This window comes from Diadema setosum, chromosome 11, assembly GCF_964275005.1.
Source record: "Diadema setosum chromosome 11, eeDiaSeto1, whole genome shotgun sequence".
Classification (NCBI taxonomy): Eukaryota; Metazoa; Echinodermata; class Echinoidea; order Diadematoida; family Diadematidae; genus Diadema; species Diadema setosum.
Genome location: NC_092695.1, coordinates 16,923,604 through 16,943,155, shown reverse-complemented (window position 1 = coordinate 16,943,155; position 19,552 = coordinate 16,923,604). Strand labels below are relative to the sequence as shown.

Sequence of the window (19,552 nt, the reverse complement as noted above, 5' to 3'; positions counted from 1 at the left end):
GTCCTGTTACACAAAGCAGTATTACAGCAGCTATACAGTACACATCTACATTAGCAGACACACATACAAACACACACACACAGAGACTACATAGTCATTCACACTTTGTTGCACACTAATTGCGTGTCAAGGTGTTTGAGTTAAAGGTAAACCTAAAGATCATACAATGAATGAAAGACATGGGGCAGGGGTGGCTTTGCCCTTACAATGTAAGCACAAAGAAAACAGGCTTAATCTTGTTACAAGGAAGTTATTTTTCCGGGGGGGGGGGGGGGGGGGGGTAAGTTAACTACTCCATTCTATTTGATGTATTAAACTGGTGCCGTAACTGCAGTTTCATGAATATAGAAGATATATAGAAGTTTTCATATGACTGCTGTCATAAGAAGGGTAAGTCTCTACATATGTAGAAAAGCATCATTTCAAGAATGCCCCGAAACAATGCAACCAATGAGGGCAAATTCAACCAGAGCTAGACTTTACAAGACTCATAAGTTGTCAAAATATGCCACATCATACCAAGTAACCTTTCTCAACTTGGCAATTTCCAGGATATGCATGCAGTTTTTCTACATGCTACAATAAATGCACATAAAATGCACATAAAATGCACATGAAAAGTCCTCCTAGATTTGATGACACAGCAAAAGGGTTAACATACGAAACACTTAGTTACAGTGAGCAATAAGTATAAACTTTATTCCCATCTATAGCATTCAACCTGACATGACAAATTATTTTCTTCACTGTTGGCTTACACTGGTTTGTAACACACTACATGTACATGTATGAGTGTGTGCGACCCTACAATAAATTTTCTGAGGTAATGTAGAATACACTGATATAGGCTGATTTGAAGTGACCCATTTGACCAATGTAAAGGGAAATTGGGAAGTACATTTCACTGTAACCACAGGCAGATGTGCAATGTACAGTGAGATACAATTTGATCATTTTAAACACAGTTTCATGGTTTATAAACTTGCACTGAGCTGTCAAAATGCTGTCATACACTCCTTAGTTTGCAAATAAGATACTATGCCATGGACCCATTGAGCAGCAACTCTGTCCCACCAAGAATGTACATTGGCCATCAATTTTTCATTTTTTATTATTTTTTTGGTCTGTTGCAACAAATTCATTACTAGCAAATACACGGATATAACATGTTGTCCATGGTATTATATGCACAACACCAATCATTAAAACAAGGAATATCAACCACACAAACATAGCTTCTATAAGTTACAGGAAAAATACAACCATATTTCTTTCATTTGTTAGTGTGCTGTTTAGAGAACGTAAAGACAACTTTTTGCTGTTACCTTTGAATCTGCACCACACTTGTCTGGGCCAAACATGATGGTGTATGGAGTCTTGTCATGTACCCCATCCTATAGTGAAATAGACAAATATGCAAATGATAATTCTCTGATGTGATTAAAATTAAGCCACGAACATTAATCACATGTCTCCATTGGGATACATAAATAATGCAGAATGGGCCAACAATTCATAATCTTCAATACTCATGATACCCACTGTCAGATAACAAAAGATTTTATGTGACCCGCCACAACAAAAGGATCCTAAAGTCACTGACAGCCGAGCCAAGAAAATTGAGTTTGAAGTCAGATCATCAAAATCGGTCAAAACAATCGGATTTCTGTTTTCGGTATAATTTTGTGGTCTAATGTATCGTCTATCATCTGCCAAAATTTTGAAGCTAAATGATTAAAGGAAAGGCAAGAAATTAGCATTTTTCTGAGCCACGATTTTCTGACTTTCAACGGAACAGAAACGTGTCCAAAGATTTTGATTCAGCGCTGCAGATAGACTCCACCCCTAGCAACGAGGGAGTGATCTTATTGGTCAGTGCATGGCACCCTGGTTACTGACTGGTCGTGTGTAGACTGCTGGGGCTAAGCTTGAATGATCATCGCGGTGGTTGCCATGATCATCGCGGTGGTTGCCATGAGCAGACCTTCTATTGTCAAGAGGTGAAAAATGCCTTACCTCCCCTTGATCACGATTGCGTTGGAAAGAAAAGTTTGAAGGGGGTTTTCTCAAAACGCTGATTTCCTAGACCATGAAACATGGTCTCATAAAATCACCAATATCTCCGCAACCAAGTACTTTTATGAGTCATGTTATACATGAAATTAGAGCGGATGAGTAAGGGAATAATGTCATGCCATTTTCAGAAAATTGTCCTCTCCCGACATTAAGATCCTTTCGTGGCAGCGGGTCACATATGTATAATCAGTATGAGTGATTTCAGATTGTACGGTCTATGTATATCGATATTGTGCCTGCATTGACACCGTAAATTCAATTTTCACGGTCAAGTAATTATCACAATTAAGATGAGAAGAGTTTAACATCCTGCAATTCTTATGCACTCTTGTGCTAGTATAAAGGGAGAATATACCTGGGAAGAAATTTCCTTGTTTGCATTATACTGATTATTTATTGTAAAACCAGAAATATTCGCAGCATGAAAATTTTGTCAATTGGAGCCGACAACCTTTTTCACAGCATGAAATTTTCATGATTTGCCACAGGTATTCAATGCTGACTGTGTGGGCGAAAACTTTCGCAAATCCTGGCTCCTCACAAAATTTGCGAAGGTTTCATGAATGAGAAAATTTCTGGTTTTACAGTACTTCTGCGGATGGAAATGTTTATTTTTACTTTCTTTTCTTAAAAAAAGTTTTTCCTTCATAAATCTGCTTGTATCTCACAGTTCTTTACATCATAGCACATTCTCCAAAACAAAGTTGGTATACTCAAACACTGTGAAGAAAAGAACCTACATTTGTCCCTATGTGCATCATATTGTAGGATTCTTTTAGCAGTGAAATATAAGTCAGCAGGCCTACCGAGAAAGGTATTTCAAGGATCTCATAGCGTAAAAAGTCATGTGACTAATATTCAAACTACTTCAACTTTCCTACCAGCTGTGTAGTTTAAACTAGACTCAAAGTGTCCATTGATTCGCTGCTCTCATTTTACAAATTTAGGTCAAAATCATTTTCTCTGAGATCACTTTACAAAAACAGAGCAACACTAATGCTAACTTCCAGCTAAATGTATCAATGACTGAGAATATATATATGGATAGTGTATAGACTTATTTTTTTTTTTCAATGCAGCAGTACTTTTCATCTGGAATGGAAGGAAGAAGAAACGGTACATTTACTTGTATAGCTATTCATATGAATATTTAGATATAAATACAAAATTGTAAACATAGTCCCAATAAGAGATGTATAGTGTGTGCCGACTCTCAGGGATTCTCTTACCAGTTTCAGGTCAGGGTTATTTGTCAAAAGCTTCACATAGGCACCACCACAGTCATGAGAATTCTGGAACTTGACCTCATACCTGGAAGAAAAATGTTAAGGCAAAGTCACTCATTTAATATACATAGGAATGACCTGAAAGAAAGCCCCTCTCCAAAAAAAAAAATAAAATAAAATAAAATAAAAATAAAAAATAAAAAGAGCAAACAAACGAACAAACACAACAACACAAAAACGTGTAGACAAGAACAATTTTTGAACAAGACAGCTATAAAGTTCTCTCCTTTAAAAAAGAAAAAAAAATCTCATAATCAAAGTATATACTGTAAAACATGATATTTTAGCGGCATGAAATTTTCGCGAATTGGAGCCAATGGCCTTTTTCATGGCATGAAATTTTCAAGAAGTGCCTCTGGCATTCAATGCACATAATGTACGCAAGAGCCTACGTGTGCACTTTAATTTCGCGAATCTTGGCGCTCGCAAAACTAAAATGCACACGAATATTCCTCATTTTACAGTATGTATCATTACTTTCCTGTTAGGTAAATCAAAATGATATCAAACCAACCAGAAAAGATAAAATGGGATAAACCTATTTATAAAAATGGAGTGTGTTTATGTGCAATAATTGCACTACGTACTCTTAGAATATGCGGTAAAGTATGTGAGACGAGTAGCTTGTTCAAATGGATTAGGAACACATACAAGGATTACTTTGTGACTAGACTATACCCTTCAATAGCAGGGAAATACACACTGTGAGACACTGGGTCCAATTCACTGCACTAACCAATGCACATTAACCACATTATAATGTGTACTTACTGAACAACCAGTGGGTCAGCCACAAATTCAAATGGCTTGTCCAGTTTGGCAGCAACGGCATGATGCTTGGCCTTAGACTGTAATGAGACAGAGACAAGAAAGTTGGAAATTACACTCAACCACAACAGGTGGATGCAGTCAATTTCACAATACCAAAGATCAATCTTTCTGGAAAATGCATTCATCTATTAAAATCATAAGGATGACAAAAACTCAGAAATTCATTGCAAATACTTCAAATGCAGTCAAACCTGCCGAAATGGCCACCTGTTTATAGCGGCCACCTGTCATGTACAGCCACTGAAAAACATCCCGAAGGAGACAAGCAATGTTCAGACCCCGTGCACAGTGGCTATCTGTATAACACGGCCAGCGGCCACCAACTGTGTATCCCGTGGAAGATTCTAACCAGTGTAGAGCAGCCACAGACCCATACAGAGCCGCAGCTGAGTTGATAATCAGCCAGTGTGGTTTTCTGCTTTGCAGTCATGCCGGTCATACATTTTGAACAGCTCAATGATCGGCACTGCTGCATAATTCGGACAAATCGATCCCTTTTGATGGCTGAGCTGTAACTTTGGCAAAACTAATTAGGGGAAATCATGCCATAAACATTCAGCTAAATTTTTATCATATTCCAACATTGCATCTCACAAGAGATAAATATCATTCTGACAACTTTCTTTACATATCTTCTCAACAAGATTCTTGAACTTTTTACCACACATCTTCACTCATGACACTACTCTGGGTTAGTATACAATGCTGCTCACCTTCAGTACAAGACCCATGTCACCAGCAAGAGGTGTGGTTTCTGGCTCCTCCACTGCCCACTTTCCATTGTACTTAGCAATGTCCTCATCCACCCCATCCTTCTTGGCCTGAGAGGGCATCCACCTGGATTTCATGCAAAATTAAGCAGAACACTTACTGTAGAATTTTCAGAATATCCTGGAGTCATCATATATATATATATATATATATATATATATAGTTGGCAACTTGCCTCAAAATTCAGAGACACATCACATTTTCAAATTCATGAAATTCTTCCGTCGAGGTGTTTTCATTGCAACTGATTGACATCACATTTTGACCTATAAATTCTGGGATGTATCAACTTGATTTCATAGTCATCATGAACAGTTGCATGGCACCTGTTTTCTTGTATACATACAATCCCCTAATCCCCTGTAATCAATATTTGGATAGGGGACTACTGTAAAAGCTCCTATTTCTATAGTCTGTCCTTACTTCTTATCCTCCTCGATGATACTGTCTCTATCAAAATGTATGTTAATTGACAAGTTGTTCATTTCCCCTGAGATTAATGGTACACAATACGTTATCTCAATTTTCTTTAAACAATCTGTACCTAATGTTTACAAAACAAAAATCTCCAAGCTCCTTATTAGAGGGAAAAGAGAGAAAGAATATTAAAATATTAATAGAATTAAATGTGTCCTGTTCACACTTAAAGGTCCTGTTTACCTTTGGGAACAGTTATTTAAAAAATGTTCAAGATATCACGTTTAATGCGTATGTGTAGGTCTGCTGTATCACAAAACATCCTACCACATAAAATTTTCGCACTAAAGCCCAAAATATAAGGAGATATCAGTATTTTTCTCGTTAATACCCCCATCTCACTAGATGGCGATTCCGCTACGATCATCAAAAATCGACAAAGCGTGGCAGATCGTGGCTTGATCGCTTTAAATCTTCTCCATCGTATCTTGAGCAGTTCAGAAGCGCGGAGGGTCGCCACCATCGCCATGGTCGAAGACCTCACTACGGAAGTTTTGAACATGTCCAAAACTTCCGTAGCGAGGTCGCTGTGGTTTTAGAGCGTATCACAATCGCCTCACGAGCGCATTAAAAGCGCCACATTCGTAACTCTGACGTGGTGGCAACATATTAGGCGTAACTCAAGCGCATCGAAAGCGGCCCCCATCGCCCATGAAAATTACCGCTTTTACAGTATTATGTCACAGGAACCAACCATGAACGATAGAAAGTGATGCACAGACCAGGAAGGTGGACATGGAGAAAAACGTATAAAAATTCATTTTCCACGTACACTCAGTACGAATCTACTCTGTTTATTAAAGTGTTTGTTTTTCATGTACCATTCCAAGTCAATGAAAGTAAATTAAGTTGTAATTTTTTTCAAATACATCTTCATAAAAATTGTCTCATTGTCGGATACGATTTGTAGTTTGCTCGTCGCCGGTTCTTAAATATTCTATACACATTTTACCCTTTTAACTGAATGGATGACTTAACTATAGTGCAATTTCACATCAGGTTCAAACTGGTGTGTTCTAGAATGCTAAGATGTAAGGGTAAAACCATATCTACATATCCATGTTGGTTTGACACTGACATCTGCCTGAAGAAATTCAATCATGAAACCCAGTTTATACCCCGATCGCTTGAGATCATAGCATGAGCCCAGCATAAACGTATCACTGTCGCTCCGATCATATTACTGTTGTAGCGAGGTCTTGATAAGCGTACGAATGTCGCAACACAGTCGGTTCGATCGCAGAAGCAACGCGTCTCGTCGGCCTGGAAATGCGGATACAACGTGGCAAAGTCGTATTATCATCGTGGCGCTATCGCCAACTGCGCAGGTTGAGCGTGGAGAACCCGTAGTGTAATCGCCTCGGAGGCCAAAAATGGAGACGGATGGCCGATCACGCCAAGATTTGTTAAATCGCCACAGATCGCCATGGTCGCCATGGTCGTCTTCCTAGTGAGATGGGGGCTTAAACCATAACAGTACACGGTTTAGTTTGGCAACATTTTTATTATAACAATTGTTCACATTTTGTGTATGTAATAATACTTAATATTGATTATATGGATTCAAATTTTTACAGTGGTTGTTTCTATCCCAAACTCACATTTTGGATTTATTTTAAAGCATTAATGCTGGCTTTTTGTTTCATCTGCAAATGGTAAAATATGCCTTTAAGAAAATTAACACATAGTCAATCTTTATGGTCACATTTTGTCACACTTGCATGAAAAGGAGAAAAGGAAAAAGGAGGAGAAGGAGACAACAACAACAAGGACCATGAAGAAAAGGAAGAAGAAGAAGAAGAAGACGAAGAAGAAGAAGAAGAAGAAGAAGAAGAAGAAGAAGAAGAAGAAGAAGATGATGATGATGAAGATGATAATGATGATGATGTTGACTACAGTCAAGACGATATCACATACTTGGATCCCAGTACTGAGGCACTATCGAATGGCTCTGCAAGGTGAACAGGTCCTACTGGCTCAGGAGGGGAGTACTCCACCTGCTCTACTTGCTCTCGGTCCTCGGCCTCATCTTCCACGTCCACATCCATGTCATCAGCCTCATCCTCATCGTAGATGTCATCGTCATCTTCATAATCTTGACAGCGAACAGTGAGAAGGCTGCCCACGAGCAGCAATGACAGGAACAGCACCTTCAGTTTCATGATGACTGGTCAGTGCCTAATAACAAGACTCGGGATGTTGTGCTGAACCTGTTCAAGAATGGGATACAAAGAACAATCAAGTTAAGCAGCAAAGAACACAACTGTAATGGACTCAAATACACTATGGTACTTGACTAATCCACAGTCATTCCAATCATTTGGTTTCCCTGATGAATTCTCATCAAATGGAGGTCTAGAAGTGCATAGAATAGCCACACCTATACAGACCACATTGTACTTCTCACATACACACAAAAAAAAAAATACACAGAATCTTCTGTCTCAAGTATTAAAGGAGGCAGCTACTGAAGAGTGTCATCATGTAATGTGAGTCTACTCTGTCCCTGACCAAATAACATCACTGCAGAAAGTATGCTACAACTGTCAAACATCCATCTTTCCTCCACACTTCTGTCACTGTCTTCATGACCCCTGAGCATGATCAAAATGTACCACTGATGTCTTGTGACAAGACAAACACCACAGGAAGAGAAACTGCACCAATGGTGGTTTAACTAATTTCCTAGTCAGAGCTGCACCTGTTTGCTATGCAGAGGTGAAGAATTCAAGCAAAGCATGAACAAGGAGAAAAGGGTAAACATTGTGAAATATTCTGCATATTCTGTGCAAAACCTGTTAGCACTGCATCAAAGATATTACATGCTGCAACAGAAGCCAGTGTTCCTTTCCCCCATGGTCATACAAGAAAGTTACATTGAACAGTTGAATGGGCATCTCACCATGTACAATCTGAGGTAAATTATTAAACCTGTCACCTGGGTATAGTTCCTGTTGTGAGCTGTTTCAAAAAGGGTTATCAATCCAAGTATCAAGTATAATTCAAGTAGGTTCTACCATGTGATTACCAATTCCATTCCATGGTCCAGGATGGTGTTAAGAGTTCTCCCTACACTTGATTCCACTACTTACCTATTCATTGTTTTATCTTTCTCTGTTTCTGGCTGCTTACTTTGAATTGCCTAGACAAGGCTCAGGTCACTCTATTCAAAGCCACAAGTCCGTCCACACTCTGCTTCCCAATATTTCGGACAAGATAACCATGCTTCATCTCAGACTTCTAGGGAAACTGATGATGCTCACACCTAGCAGGATTGACTACCATCTCTTCCAGCACTTGCTGTGTCAAGACTCAGACTCCAAGTTAGCCAAAGTTACCAGAGCCTTCTCCACCAATAAACTCCTCCCCTCTTAGAGGAGGTCATTATTATCTGTACCCATTACTTACCCATTACTTATCAGCAATGGAAAATGATCACCACTACAGTAGTCCCGAGTCATAGAGATTGCCAGTCCAAAGAAGCCATTGCAACCAAGTCCACTGTTAATCTACATTTTGCACATTATCGGTACTCAATTCCCTAGACCTTGCACAGGCCAAAAGCTACTCTACTGCCTGTTTGACTCGCCTCACACTCCTGTGCCAGGTAATACCAATTACTAGTGATATCGTAACTGCTCTGTGGTGGCTAACCCACAAAGACCCGTCTCTACAGCCAGAATTGGGAGGCAACAAAGCATGCACCAGTTGTCCCTGGGTGTGTTTATCAACTCACTTCTGGCGTAGAATTAAGATTTCCGAACCAACTTTCAGGGAGATTTGGGCAGATGATAAAGACAAAGCTGTTGTGATTATGGGGCTAGCAATGCCTTTCTGAAATACTGAAAAAAGTGGGATCTCAAATGCATTTGAGCCAGAAACAAGTTTCTGTGGAGATGATAGACACGAAATCATTTTGAAACACTTTTATAGCTTACACTATACATGTACCCACACCAACTAGGGGTCTACATGATCTCTGCTCCTCAGGTCAAACAGCACAGAGGAGCTTTGTAGTGACAAGGCCTTCCTCTCGACTCACGATAGAGATGCACACAAGCAACAATATGAGAAATGCAATCTGAAAGCCATTTAATGTACCCAGGTAAATGCACTTTTGATAGTGGGTATTGAAACGTGTTTCAAACATGGGAAAGATTGTACACACAGCCAGAGTCAATCCAAGGATGAGACCATCAATCATGTCTGTACATCAACATCTCCTTGGGGAATGCATGCTCTAACATTAGACTCTATCACTTAGGCCTGAGAGTACATTTCACACCTCCCAAGTCCAAGAAAGTATGCAGCAGAGATTTTTTTTGACGTTATCACTCTCCTCCTGCGACAGACGGAAGGTTGTACTATACCTCGTTGTAGGGAAGCTCTTAACCACTGTCTCTATGACTATGGAGAATTAGGTGAGGTACACACTCACCCTTCTCAATTCCCAGCCCAAGATCGGCAAATTTAAGGGGAACGCAAACCCAAAGAGCAATGTGGATTGAGTGAAAGCAGCAACATTAGTAGAACATATCAGTGAAAGTTTGAGGAAAATCGGACAATCGATGCAAAAGCTATGAATTTTTAAAGTTTTGATGTTGGAACCGCTGCATGAGGAGACTACTAGAGGTTATGACGTATGAGTGGACAAGAATATGAAGAAAATATAAAGAAAATTCCACAAAAATTCATTTTTTTTATGAAAGTTACAATTTTCATCAACTTGATACTGACATATGTTAAAAGGTAGCAATATATTCCCCCTGCTTTCTGAAAGCGGTTAGTCAAGCGCTCTTTCATATGCTAGAAAAGTGAATCTATGTTGAATTTTCTTTATACTTTCTTTGTATTGTTGCCCACTCATACATCATAACCTCTAGTAGTCTCCTCATCCAGCAGTTCCAACACCAAAGTTTTAAAAATTCATAACTTTTGCATCAATTGTCCGATTTTCCTCAAACTTTCACTGACGTGTTCTACTAATGTTGCTGCTTTCACTCAATCCACATTGCTCTTTGGGTTTACGTTCCCTTTAAACTCGCATAGCAAAATCAACATTTCAAGAAAGCATTGCACTCACCAGATTAATGAATTATCCAACATTTTCGTAGAATTTTCATGAAAAAAGATGGAACAACCAGCCTGTCAGTATGTCGTAATAGCTCTTCAATATATGACTCCGTTAGCCAATCACATGCAAAGTAGATTTCTAGTTCTACGTGTTTTATCAAAACAAGTATTGTACCTCGCATGTGATTGGCTAACGGATTCAAAATGGCGACTTACAGCTAGCGAAAGGCGATGTTGCGATATGGATACCAATTTCTGCGATCTAACCTAGTTTCCGACTCACTAGTTACTGTATTTTGAATGCACAATGTGATACAGTTACCCCAAATTCAATATTGCTGCATAATGTGTCATGTCATGTCAAACTTGTTTGAATGTAAAAAAGCTGCATACAGCTGTATGAAATTGGTTTATCGTAATGTTTGGTCTGCAAAATCGTGAAATCGGCCCCACTGCAGTGCACGTGCACCCGTGCGTCAATAGCAAGCAAGGTTAGGTTAGGGCTAGGGTTTGGGGTTAGGTACACTGCAGTGTAGGGTTGTATAAATAGCGTTCGTCATTCAGCACTAGATGGCGCTCTCGCGCATGTACATCATTTTCTACACATGCAGTGTGCTCAATTTCTGAGCCCATTCGCGACGATCGCTAGCTGTAGCAGTTATGACAGGGGTGCATTGATATTCATATCAAAAGTAATACGGCCGTACTGCAAACATGTTCGAATCACAAACCTGAACTACTTTTGCCATCCTGTACGTGGGTTTGCGTCTGCTACCTACTGCTAGTAGCCCAAGGAGGACGATCTGTTCGGCATGCTAAGTCGAAATTTCACACTTATTTGTCGTGACCTTTGGTGTATTTTGTACTTAATTGACATTGCGCAAATTATGGCAGTATCGAAACTTCACTTTTTTTCAACATTGAAATGTTTTCTGATTTTTTTAAAAGGAAAATTTATCGAGCGCAAGTTAGCGCATGTGGCAAGAACGGTACATGAAATGGTGTAAAGCTTAACCAATAATAATCGTTTTCGGTTCGCGCGCAAAGACGAGCTATTGGATTACGATTGGTTTCTACCTATAAAGTAACCACGTGAGCTTAACTTGTACTGTTGGCTATGACGTGTGCTTTACATCTCTTTACATACATGTACATGTACACTGACGTACGGCCGCACAGCAGGCCGCCAGGCGCTAGCCAGGAGGTCGCTCCGCTCCCTCAGTGTCTCACGCCAAACTCTCACTCAAGGTTGGCAGCCCTGCGGATAATTGATCTCATTTCATGGCTTGGTGTACATCTGATTTTTATATGAAAAACGCTAGTATAAATATGGTTAAATTGGACGTTAAATTAGTCGAAGGACATTCAGACATTAGGGAGTCCTTCCGAGAATAAAAAGACCAAAGAAAAAAACGGGAGAAAGGGAGGACAAAAGATGCTATGCTGTGGAAATCAACCCCACCGCTGTATCAATCTCGCGTAAATGCCATTTGGTGGGGCCGCATTCATGAGAGAGTATTATACTGTGGAAGAAAGCCCCACCGCACCGCCATGCTTCCAGAACGCCACACACGGTGGGGCTGAATTCACGAGTAACTTTTATAAACTGGTGAGCCGTCGTAGTAGTACGGACACGTAGTGGTGGGACCTATTTCACGAGTATGCCGTTTGGTCTGTGCGTGACCACTGACAGAGCATCCCTACACCAGGAGTCAGTATGATCATGATGATACTCCATAGCCTTCGGTCTGTGATTAAAGCAAGTGGCCCAATGTTCGTCATCATAAGCAGCGAAAGCAAAATAGCGTGCATAATCCGAACGCTTGCGCTGCAACCATGGTTCGGCCCCCTGTACTCATTGTTCGGCCCCATATGTCCGTGCATCAACATGCGCGACGTACCGCGCCGTGCGCTCGCCCTGCCTATGTGAATGTATCAGCGCGCGGGCTACGCACGGGCGAAACCGTATAGTTCTACATACTGTAGTACATCGCACTACGAGAGCGCGGTACTATCCTGTGGCGAGAGATTCAATGCATTCACAACACGTTGCGTCCGAACCTTGGTGATGCAGAAAATTCAGGCACGGGTGGCATGCAAAATATAAATATCGCGTAATAAACGCTCAAGTTATCTCAGAAACGGTTGCAATCATGGCTATAAGTGTACTTGCTGTATAGACTCAATGCAGATAAACGGACTAGTAACTTTAAAACTTGGAATGAAACGAGTCTATATGTGTTGCTATGCAACTTTACTTACCTGTTACTTACCTGTTGAACTGCTTGTGCGAGTTGACCCGGGAGGGTTCAACAACGATTTCGGGGGTCCGGCGACGTGGCCCACTGACTCTTCGGAACACGTGTGGAGATAGTTGCATAGTTTGAATTTCGCACTTGATATGCGCTATTTTTTATTCATGAATTTCAGTGAATTTTTATTTGTAAGAGTGGGTGATTCATGGAACCCTGCCAGTCATGGACCACTTGCTTTAATTGATAAGAAGGGATCCGTGAAGCCAGAGCAGATGCAGTCTCCGCAGAACATATCCCTGACAACCAGATACAGATACAGACCGATCTTTCGGTCAAACAGCAGAGCCACTTGACTGCTCTCCCTGAGACCTTTAGAAAAGAAAGCCAAATCCATTGTCAATCCAGAACAGATTACCCGAACGAACACCCCCACCAAGGAAGAATCCGCCCGCAGTTGTTATCCACTCCAGGACAGGAGAAATTACACAAAACAAGCTTTCAATTTCAGTACGTGGGACTACACAGTGTATGCCCTGACCATGAGCGTGCATTTTCATGTTTCCCATAACTACAGTATTTTCTCTTGCAGCAAATGCACCAAATCATAATGTATAAATGAGAATAATTAATCATATCAATTCAAGTAAGTAATGCGTGAAAAAAATATCAAATGCGAATACAATTACCTTCCCTGGAAGGCGGTCACATGAACTCTCGTCGAATGTTCTACGGTCACACGCGTACCATCACATAAAGTCGCATGGAAATACACGATAGACACGCGTGGAGCACGCTGAGTGGTTGAAATTTGTGTGAGTTTTGTCGATTGGCAACAGTTATTTAGTGAGCGATAAACAATTATAATTTGCCATAAATGCATGATATGAATTATAATTTTTTGCTTTATAATGAAATCATTATTTTTACATATTAGTTATATGTTATTTTTATCCTCTGTTTGATATAAATTTTTTGCACTTACTGAGCGAGGATGAAAGAGGAAGGAGACTTTATACGCTTGATGAATGTATGAAAACAGCGGAAATTTCAAGCAGCCATATCGAGCCGAATTCAAATGTCTCGCAAGCAAGGCCGTGTAAGTGAGGTAAAACAATAAACAAATATCAAGTGTCTGTTTTAATGCGTAGTAACCTACCAGCTGAACGTTTTCAGATCAGGCGTTTGCGATCCGATCTTTTAATTCCACTCGATTCTCCCTGCTGGCCCTGGCTCTGGCCTTCCTTCTGCTGCCTCTCCGCCGCGCACTGCGCTGCCCTGCCAGCGGCGCCCTGTCGGACGGTAGCTCCGCGTCGCCTCGCCTCGGGTGCGGGCGAGGGGCGGGGATGTCTGCGCTGCGCTGCATGCAAAAGATGGCCTGGCCGAGTCATAGACTGCACTATCTATATTCACTCAGAGTCATACAAGTATTAGATTGTCTACTAGACTCTAGTTCTAATTGGTAAGGCTAGATGTCTAGATATAGTCTAGAAATAGATCTAACGTTTAATAGAGCATAGAAGGGGGGGGGGGGGTCCTACGTCCTATTACCACTTGCATGGGGGCCCCTAACCGCAGCAGCGACCCCATACGCCATACGGACAAATACGTACCGTAAAGGGGTTACTGTGTTACAGCGCCCCGCGACGGGGTTAGGGGCCCCCCACTTTTTTTCTTTTTTTTTTTACTCCGGAAGTGGCAACAGAAAAATGTGACTATCAAAAGCTATTTTTAACCCGGTAGTTGTATGATTGAGGGTACCACCTAGTATAGTTGGACCTACTACTTATCGACCGCCTAATGTTTATTTGCTTGATAAGAATATTTAACACTGAAATTCACGTTAAAAACTTGACCTACGTGATTGAGAAAATCCACCTCTATCAAATGCCGTTGTTCCCTTTTCGATTCGAAGTTTCAGTGCAAAAATATCGGCGACGAACTTGCGTGGCCTCGTTTCAGCTCCCCGCGGTAAATCGCGTTATTAGGATCGACCGCTGTTTTTGCATTGACAATGCACGCAAACCGAGTTGTATTGAACACCGTGTTGTAAGAAGCTTTTTAGAAGCCTTTTAGAAACTTCCATAGACATTACATTGTGCTGTCATTACGATTCGGTGAAAATATTCATTCGAAATTTTGTCCTTGATTAAAACCATTAATGAACAGTGAATTATCGCGTTTTCCCACACCATCCTCATCTACATTCAAAGCCAATCCATTTTTATGTGCTTTGCGCGCAGAGAAGTGCGTACTAAGTGTTCAGTGCGCGAATTATACGCGGTCGGTTTCAATAAGGGTGGTCGATATGTAGTAGGGCTACCATACCTATCGCCACCTTGACCGAAAGATCAGTCTGTATCTGGTCGTCGAGGATATGTTCCGCGGATCGGAGACTGCGTCTGGCTTCACACTCACATCCCCTCCTGTCTCCAGAGGAGAGCGATAAAAAAAAAAAGAAAAAAAGAAGAAGACTCCTGACAGACGGACCTTTCTGTCTATAAATCGCCACCCTAAGTTGCTAAGAAGGATCTGCAGCGTGTTTATTCCAAAAGTATAGAACGGATTTACCTAAGTTTTGCCACAAATGTGCCATAAATACTGCAGTTTCGAATATCATGACCGCCCTGTTTATTCTGTCCTGAATCTTCATAGTGAAATTTTTAGTGTGTGTATTTTAGTGTGTGAGATGCATTTTCTTGGCGCAGGTTAAAAGGGTACCAAAACATTGGCAATCGGTAATACACATGAATTTCATAGTCATGCGTCGTGTTCGCAATTTACTAATTGGATGTGTAACTGAACCATGTTTATTAGTTTAGTTTGTTAGTTTATGGCCTTGGGTAGCCCGACCAGATGCCGTGCACTAGTGCTAGCACAGCGTCTGACAGTGTGTGATAGTGACTGATACACATATCTACAAAACCCCATACACATACAAATGTATCTAATAAACCCCTTGAACACAGCCGCACAACAACAAAACTGTTGAAAATTTCTACATTGTTATCACAAATTTTACGAATCACTCACGTGAATTGAGATGCTTGGACTATCAGCATGGTATTTCAGTCCATAGTGAGCCCTCACGCAATATACACTGAGCAAAAAGTCCAATCTTAACCCGGAATGCTGTGATCATCGCTGGGCCATTCAAAATAAACCTTTGCCAGCTTTGAATGATGCAAATTGCGCTGCTAGAGTTTGTACGCCCGCGAAGTCGACAGCGCCCTCTTTGCCCAGTGCTGCACCGACATTTCGAATCATTTCTGCGATTTCTACGATTTCTGCAGCGTGCAGGATTAAAAAAGGTGCAATTTTTGGTAAGTTGTAAAATGAGTATAAAAATCAATATCAATAGCTGGAAACGGTAGCTAAATAGATAAAGCTTTCACCTTATGTAGTCTTAGTAACAAATATGGTGCAGTAAATTCAAAATCGAGTCAGTACACCATATTTGTTACGTAGTGTCCACACCGTACAGCCCTGTCGCGACTTACACTTGTGTACAGCGACAGGGCTGTGTATAGTTAGTGTGTGAGATGCATTTTCTTTGCGCAGGTTAAAAGGGTACCTAAACATCGGCACCCCCTCCCTACATGTAGGTAATTAATACACATGAATTTCATAGTCGTGCGTCGTGTTCGCAATTTACTAAGCGGATAAGTAACTGAACCATGTTTATTAGTGTAGTTTGTTAGTTTATGGCCTTGGGTTTGTTTTTCATGTCTTTGTTAATATTGTTGTCATAGCTTATGGCGCTTCATCCCACACATATTTTTTGTTGTATACGCAAACAGCTACATTGTATGATACACAGGGTGCCGATGTTAAGGTACCCTGCTTTTCAGCTGATGAAACTGGAAGTGGTACGAGACAAATATAGATTTAAACTGGGCCCTTCCCCACACTTTTAAAAATGCGGTGCCGGCCCTGTGTTTTACTTTTAATATTTAAATTAAAGGTGGATGATTTACACTGTACCTGTGTCATTGCTCGAAGAGGTGGATTGAACTTTGAAGTCCTTACCTGATTTCTTTCAAAGTTTCATTTATTCATCACTTCCAGTTCAGTGGTTCTGTCCTACGCAGCTCTCTCATGGACGCAATATCCTCCTTTGTCAAAATATAAAAATCTGCACATTCTATAATACAAATTTGTATGTACATGTACATTTGTAGCAGCAGCATCGTACGTGCAGAGTGAGTAAATTGTGTGAGGGATGAATCATTGCATACTATTGTGTGCAGAAAACTAGACAGAATGGAAAAGGGACAGCAGCTGACAGGAGGGCTTGTCTGATAGGGGGATATTGTAGTGATAAACTGAATGTCCAGAAACAGACTTTTGTGACTTGAGAGAATTCAACCGATCTATGCCAAAGATGGGAAGCTTTATGAGCCAAGATTGTTCCTGTTTCAATCATGCATATTTTACCTCCAAGAAATTTTGACCCCTTCTCTCTCCCCTTCGGAAAAAAAAAAATCCTATCAATGATAAATACAGTGAAGGAATTCTATATGAATTTAAGATTGCAACTGCATAGAACATAAGTCTGAAAACCGACTCTTTATCAACATACATTGTAAGTGATCATGTCACATGCTTACCCATTATCCCAGACAACCACGTTAAGTTTGCATAATTAATATCAAACATAGTTTTATGCAAATTTGGTTGCAGCCTGAATTGTCAGAAGTTAAAGGGATGGTATAGTTTTGGTTGAAACCTGGCTTCAGATTTCTATATGTTTGTGTGTGTGTGTGTGTGTGTGTGAGATAATGAGAAACCTCAAATATGAAATACGAAAGAACATGTCATTCAAAGCGGAATTCAACATTTATTTGATGAAAATTTGTTTTGAAATGGCTGAGATATCCAAAACAAAGCAATCCTAACAAAAGGTGGGACCAAACTTTTATTAGGATCTCTTTGTTTTACTTTCTTTTTGGATATCTCAGCCATTTCAAAACCAATTTTCATCAAATAAACTTTAAATTCCTATTAGAATGGTATGCTCTGTGACATTTTAAAGGTGGTTTCTCCATATCTTGCAAAAGGGATGGTATAGTATTGGTTGAGGTGACAATTTAGCTTTTAACTTTTTGCAAGATACTTAGAAACCACTTTAAGAAATGTTAAAAAGCATACAATTCTAAGAGAAATTAAAGGTTTATTCGATTAAAATTGTTTTGAAATGGCTGAGATATCAAAAAAATTAAGTAAAACAAAGTGGTTCAAATTTAAAACAAATTTTCAGCAAATAAACTTTGAATTTCTCTTAGAATATATGCTATGCTACATGTATATTTCATAAGAGGTTTGTCATTCAAATTCATGAAATTCTTCCGTCGAGATGTTTTCATTGTAACTGATTGACAAATTGCCCTACATCGAGGTAAAGGTTTTCAGGTTTGTCATTATCTAAAAAAAAAATTACAGTGAACAGTCACTGTCATTACAAACACAGTTTTGATATATGGTTTGAAACGCACTGTTGAGGTGTCATTAAAAATCATGTCTAACTCAGAAAGGAGGTTTTGAAAGTCTAGTAAAAACAACCACAATCTACAACTTGGTTTAATTGTTGTCACAGTTATGCGCAGCCTTTTTGACATAATTGCCAAGGGACAATCTGCACATGATGACATGCGCAACGACACAGTCTGCATGCTCTAGAGAGAGTAAAAAATGCACTCTGTCAACCAATGTTTCAAAACCGTGTTTCTCGGTGCAAAATCTTATAATGCAGTCTCACATGACTGCATGGCTGACATTATGGTGGTACACGCTTACATGGGCTGTGTATTTCTTGATTGGATTCAGAGCTTACATTATGTGGTATGAATGCACAATCTGCTTTGGTACTCATTATAGGGAAGACTGTTCTCGGATGATTTCTCCTCCATTCCTGATGAGGGATCTTACCATGGCTATGGTGAGTACTTGTCTGTCTTGCTGGATGTCATTTCCAGTTTTATACAGCTCTTTTCTTCTTTTTTTTTCTCTCTCTATTTCTATTTTCCTTCCTCTTCTTGCTTAGGAATGATAGTTATATTCTCCCTCTACTTCTTTTTTCCTTCTTCCTCAGCTTTCCCATCTTCATCATCTTCCTTCTTTTCTTCTGTTTTAGTGGATGCTAGTATTTATATTTTGTGATTTCCTCATATTTTCATATTTGATGAGGGGGGAAAAAAAAGAAGAGGCCAGTATCTTTTCTCATATTATGCTTTATTGATTCTAATTTCATGTGTATCTTAGTTAGCATAAATTACATTGACATTAGCCCAACCATGATAAGCATAATGATACAAATTATTTAATGTTCTGAACAGCTGAACTATTACCAGGTATTCAATGTTTATTTGCCTGCTCAGTGAGTCAGGGCATAAAAACTATCCACTTTTTGTCATACAAAAAGTCTGTACAGGTAAACCCCATTTATTGCCTTGCCAAGGCCCTGGTACATATTAAAATTGCCCAAAAAGAATTGAAAGTGACAGTCCTCAGCAGTACATTATAAAATATAGCAAAGCAAGTTTCTGTTATATAAGTGTTTTGCACTTGAATATTGATACATTTTATACATCGGGGTCCAAACTATGCATCTATAGCAATCCTGACTTAATTACTGATCAAGCAGCTATCTAAGTAGATATAGTGTTATAATATAAGAAGAAAGCCTTGTGAAAGTGGACTATTGTAGTGCTTAAATTGTATTTATGTCTTTGTGTCAGTGTGTGTCCTATGGCATGAAATGTCATGGTGATACCATGTGATGACCAT

General features: G+C 39.9%; 1 protein-coding gene across 1 annotated transcript in view; it reads right to left on the bottom strand.

The window, feature by feature from the left end:
• The window catches only part of LOC140234601 (calnexin-like), a 30,364-nt gene extending 16,852 nt beyond the window's left edge, over positions 1-13,512 (bottom strand). The window contains exons 1-6 of the mRNA XM_072314629.1: positions 13,456-13,512; positions 7,359-7,651; positions 4,907-5,030; positions 4,134-4,210; positions 3,306-3,387; positions 1,326-1,394 (exon numbers count right to left, since the gene is read on the bottom strand). Of these exons, the coding sequence (XP_072170730.1) occupies positions 1,326-1,394; positions 3,306-3,387; positions 4,134-4,210; positions 4,907-5,030; positions 7,359-7,603 (597 nt within the window). The 5' untranslated portion in view covers positions 7,604-7,651; positions 13,456-13,512. The remainder of the gene's footprint in view (positions 1-1,325; positions 1,395-3,305; positions 3,388-4,133; positions 4,211-4,906; positions 5,031-7,358; positions 7,652-13,455) is intronic.
• Positions 13,513-19,552: the final 6,040 nt, after the last annotated feature.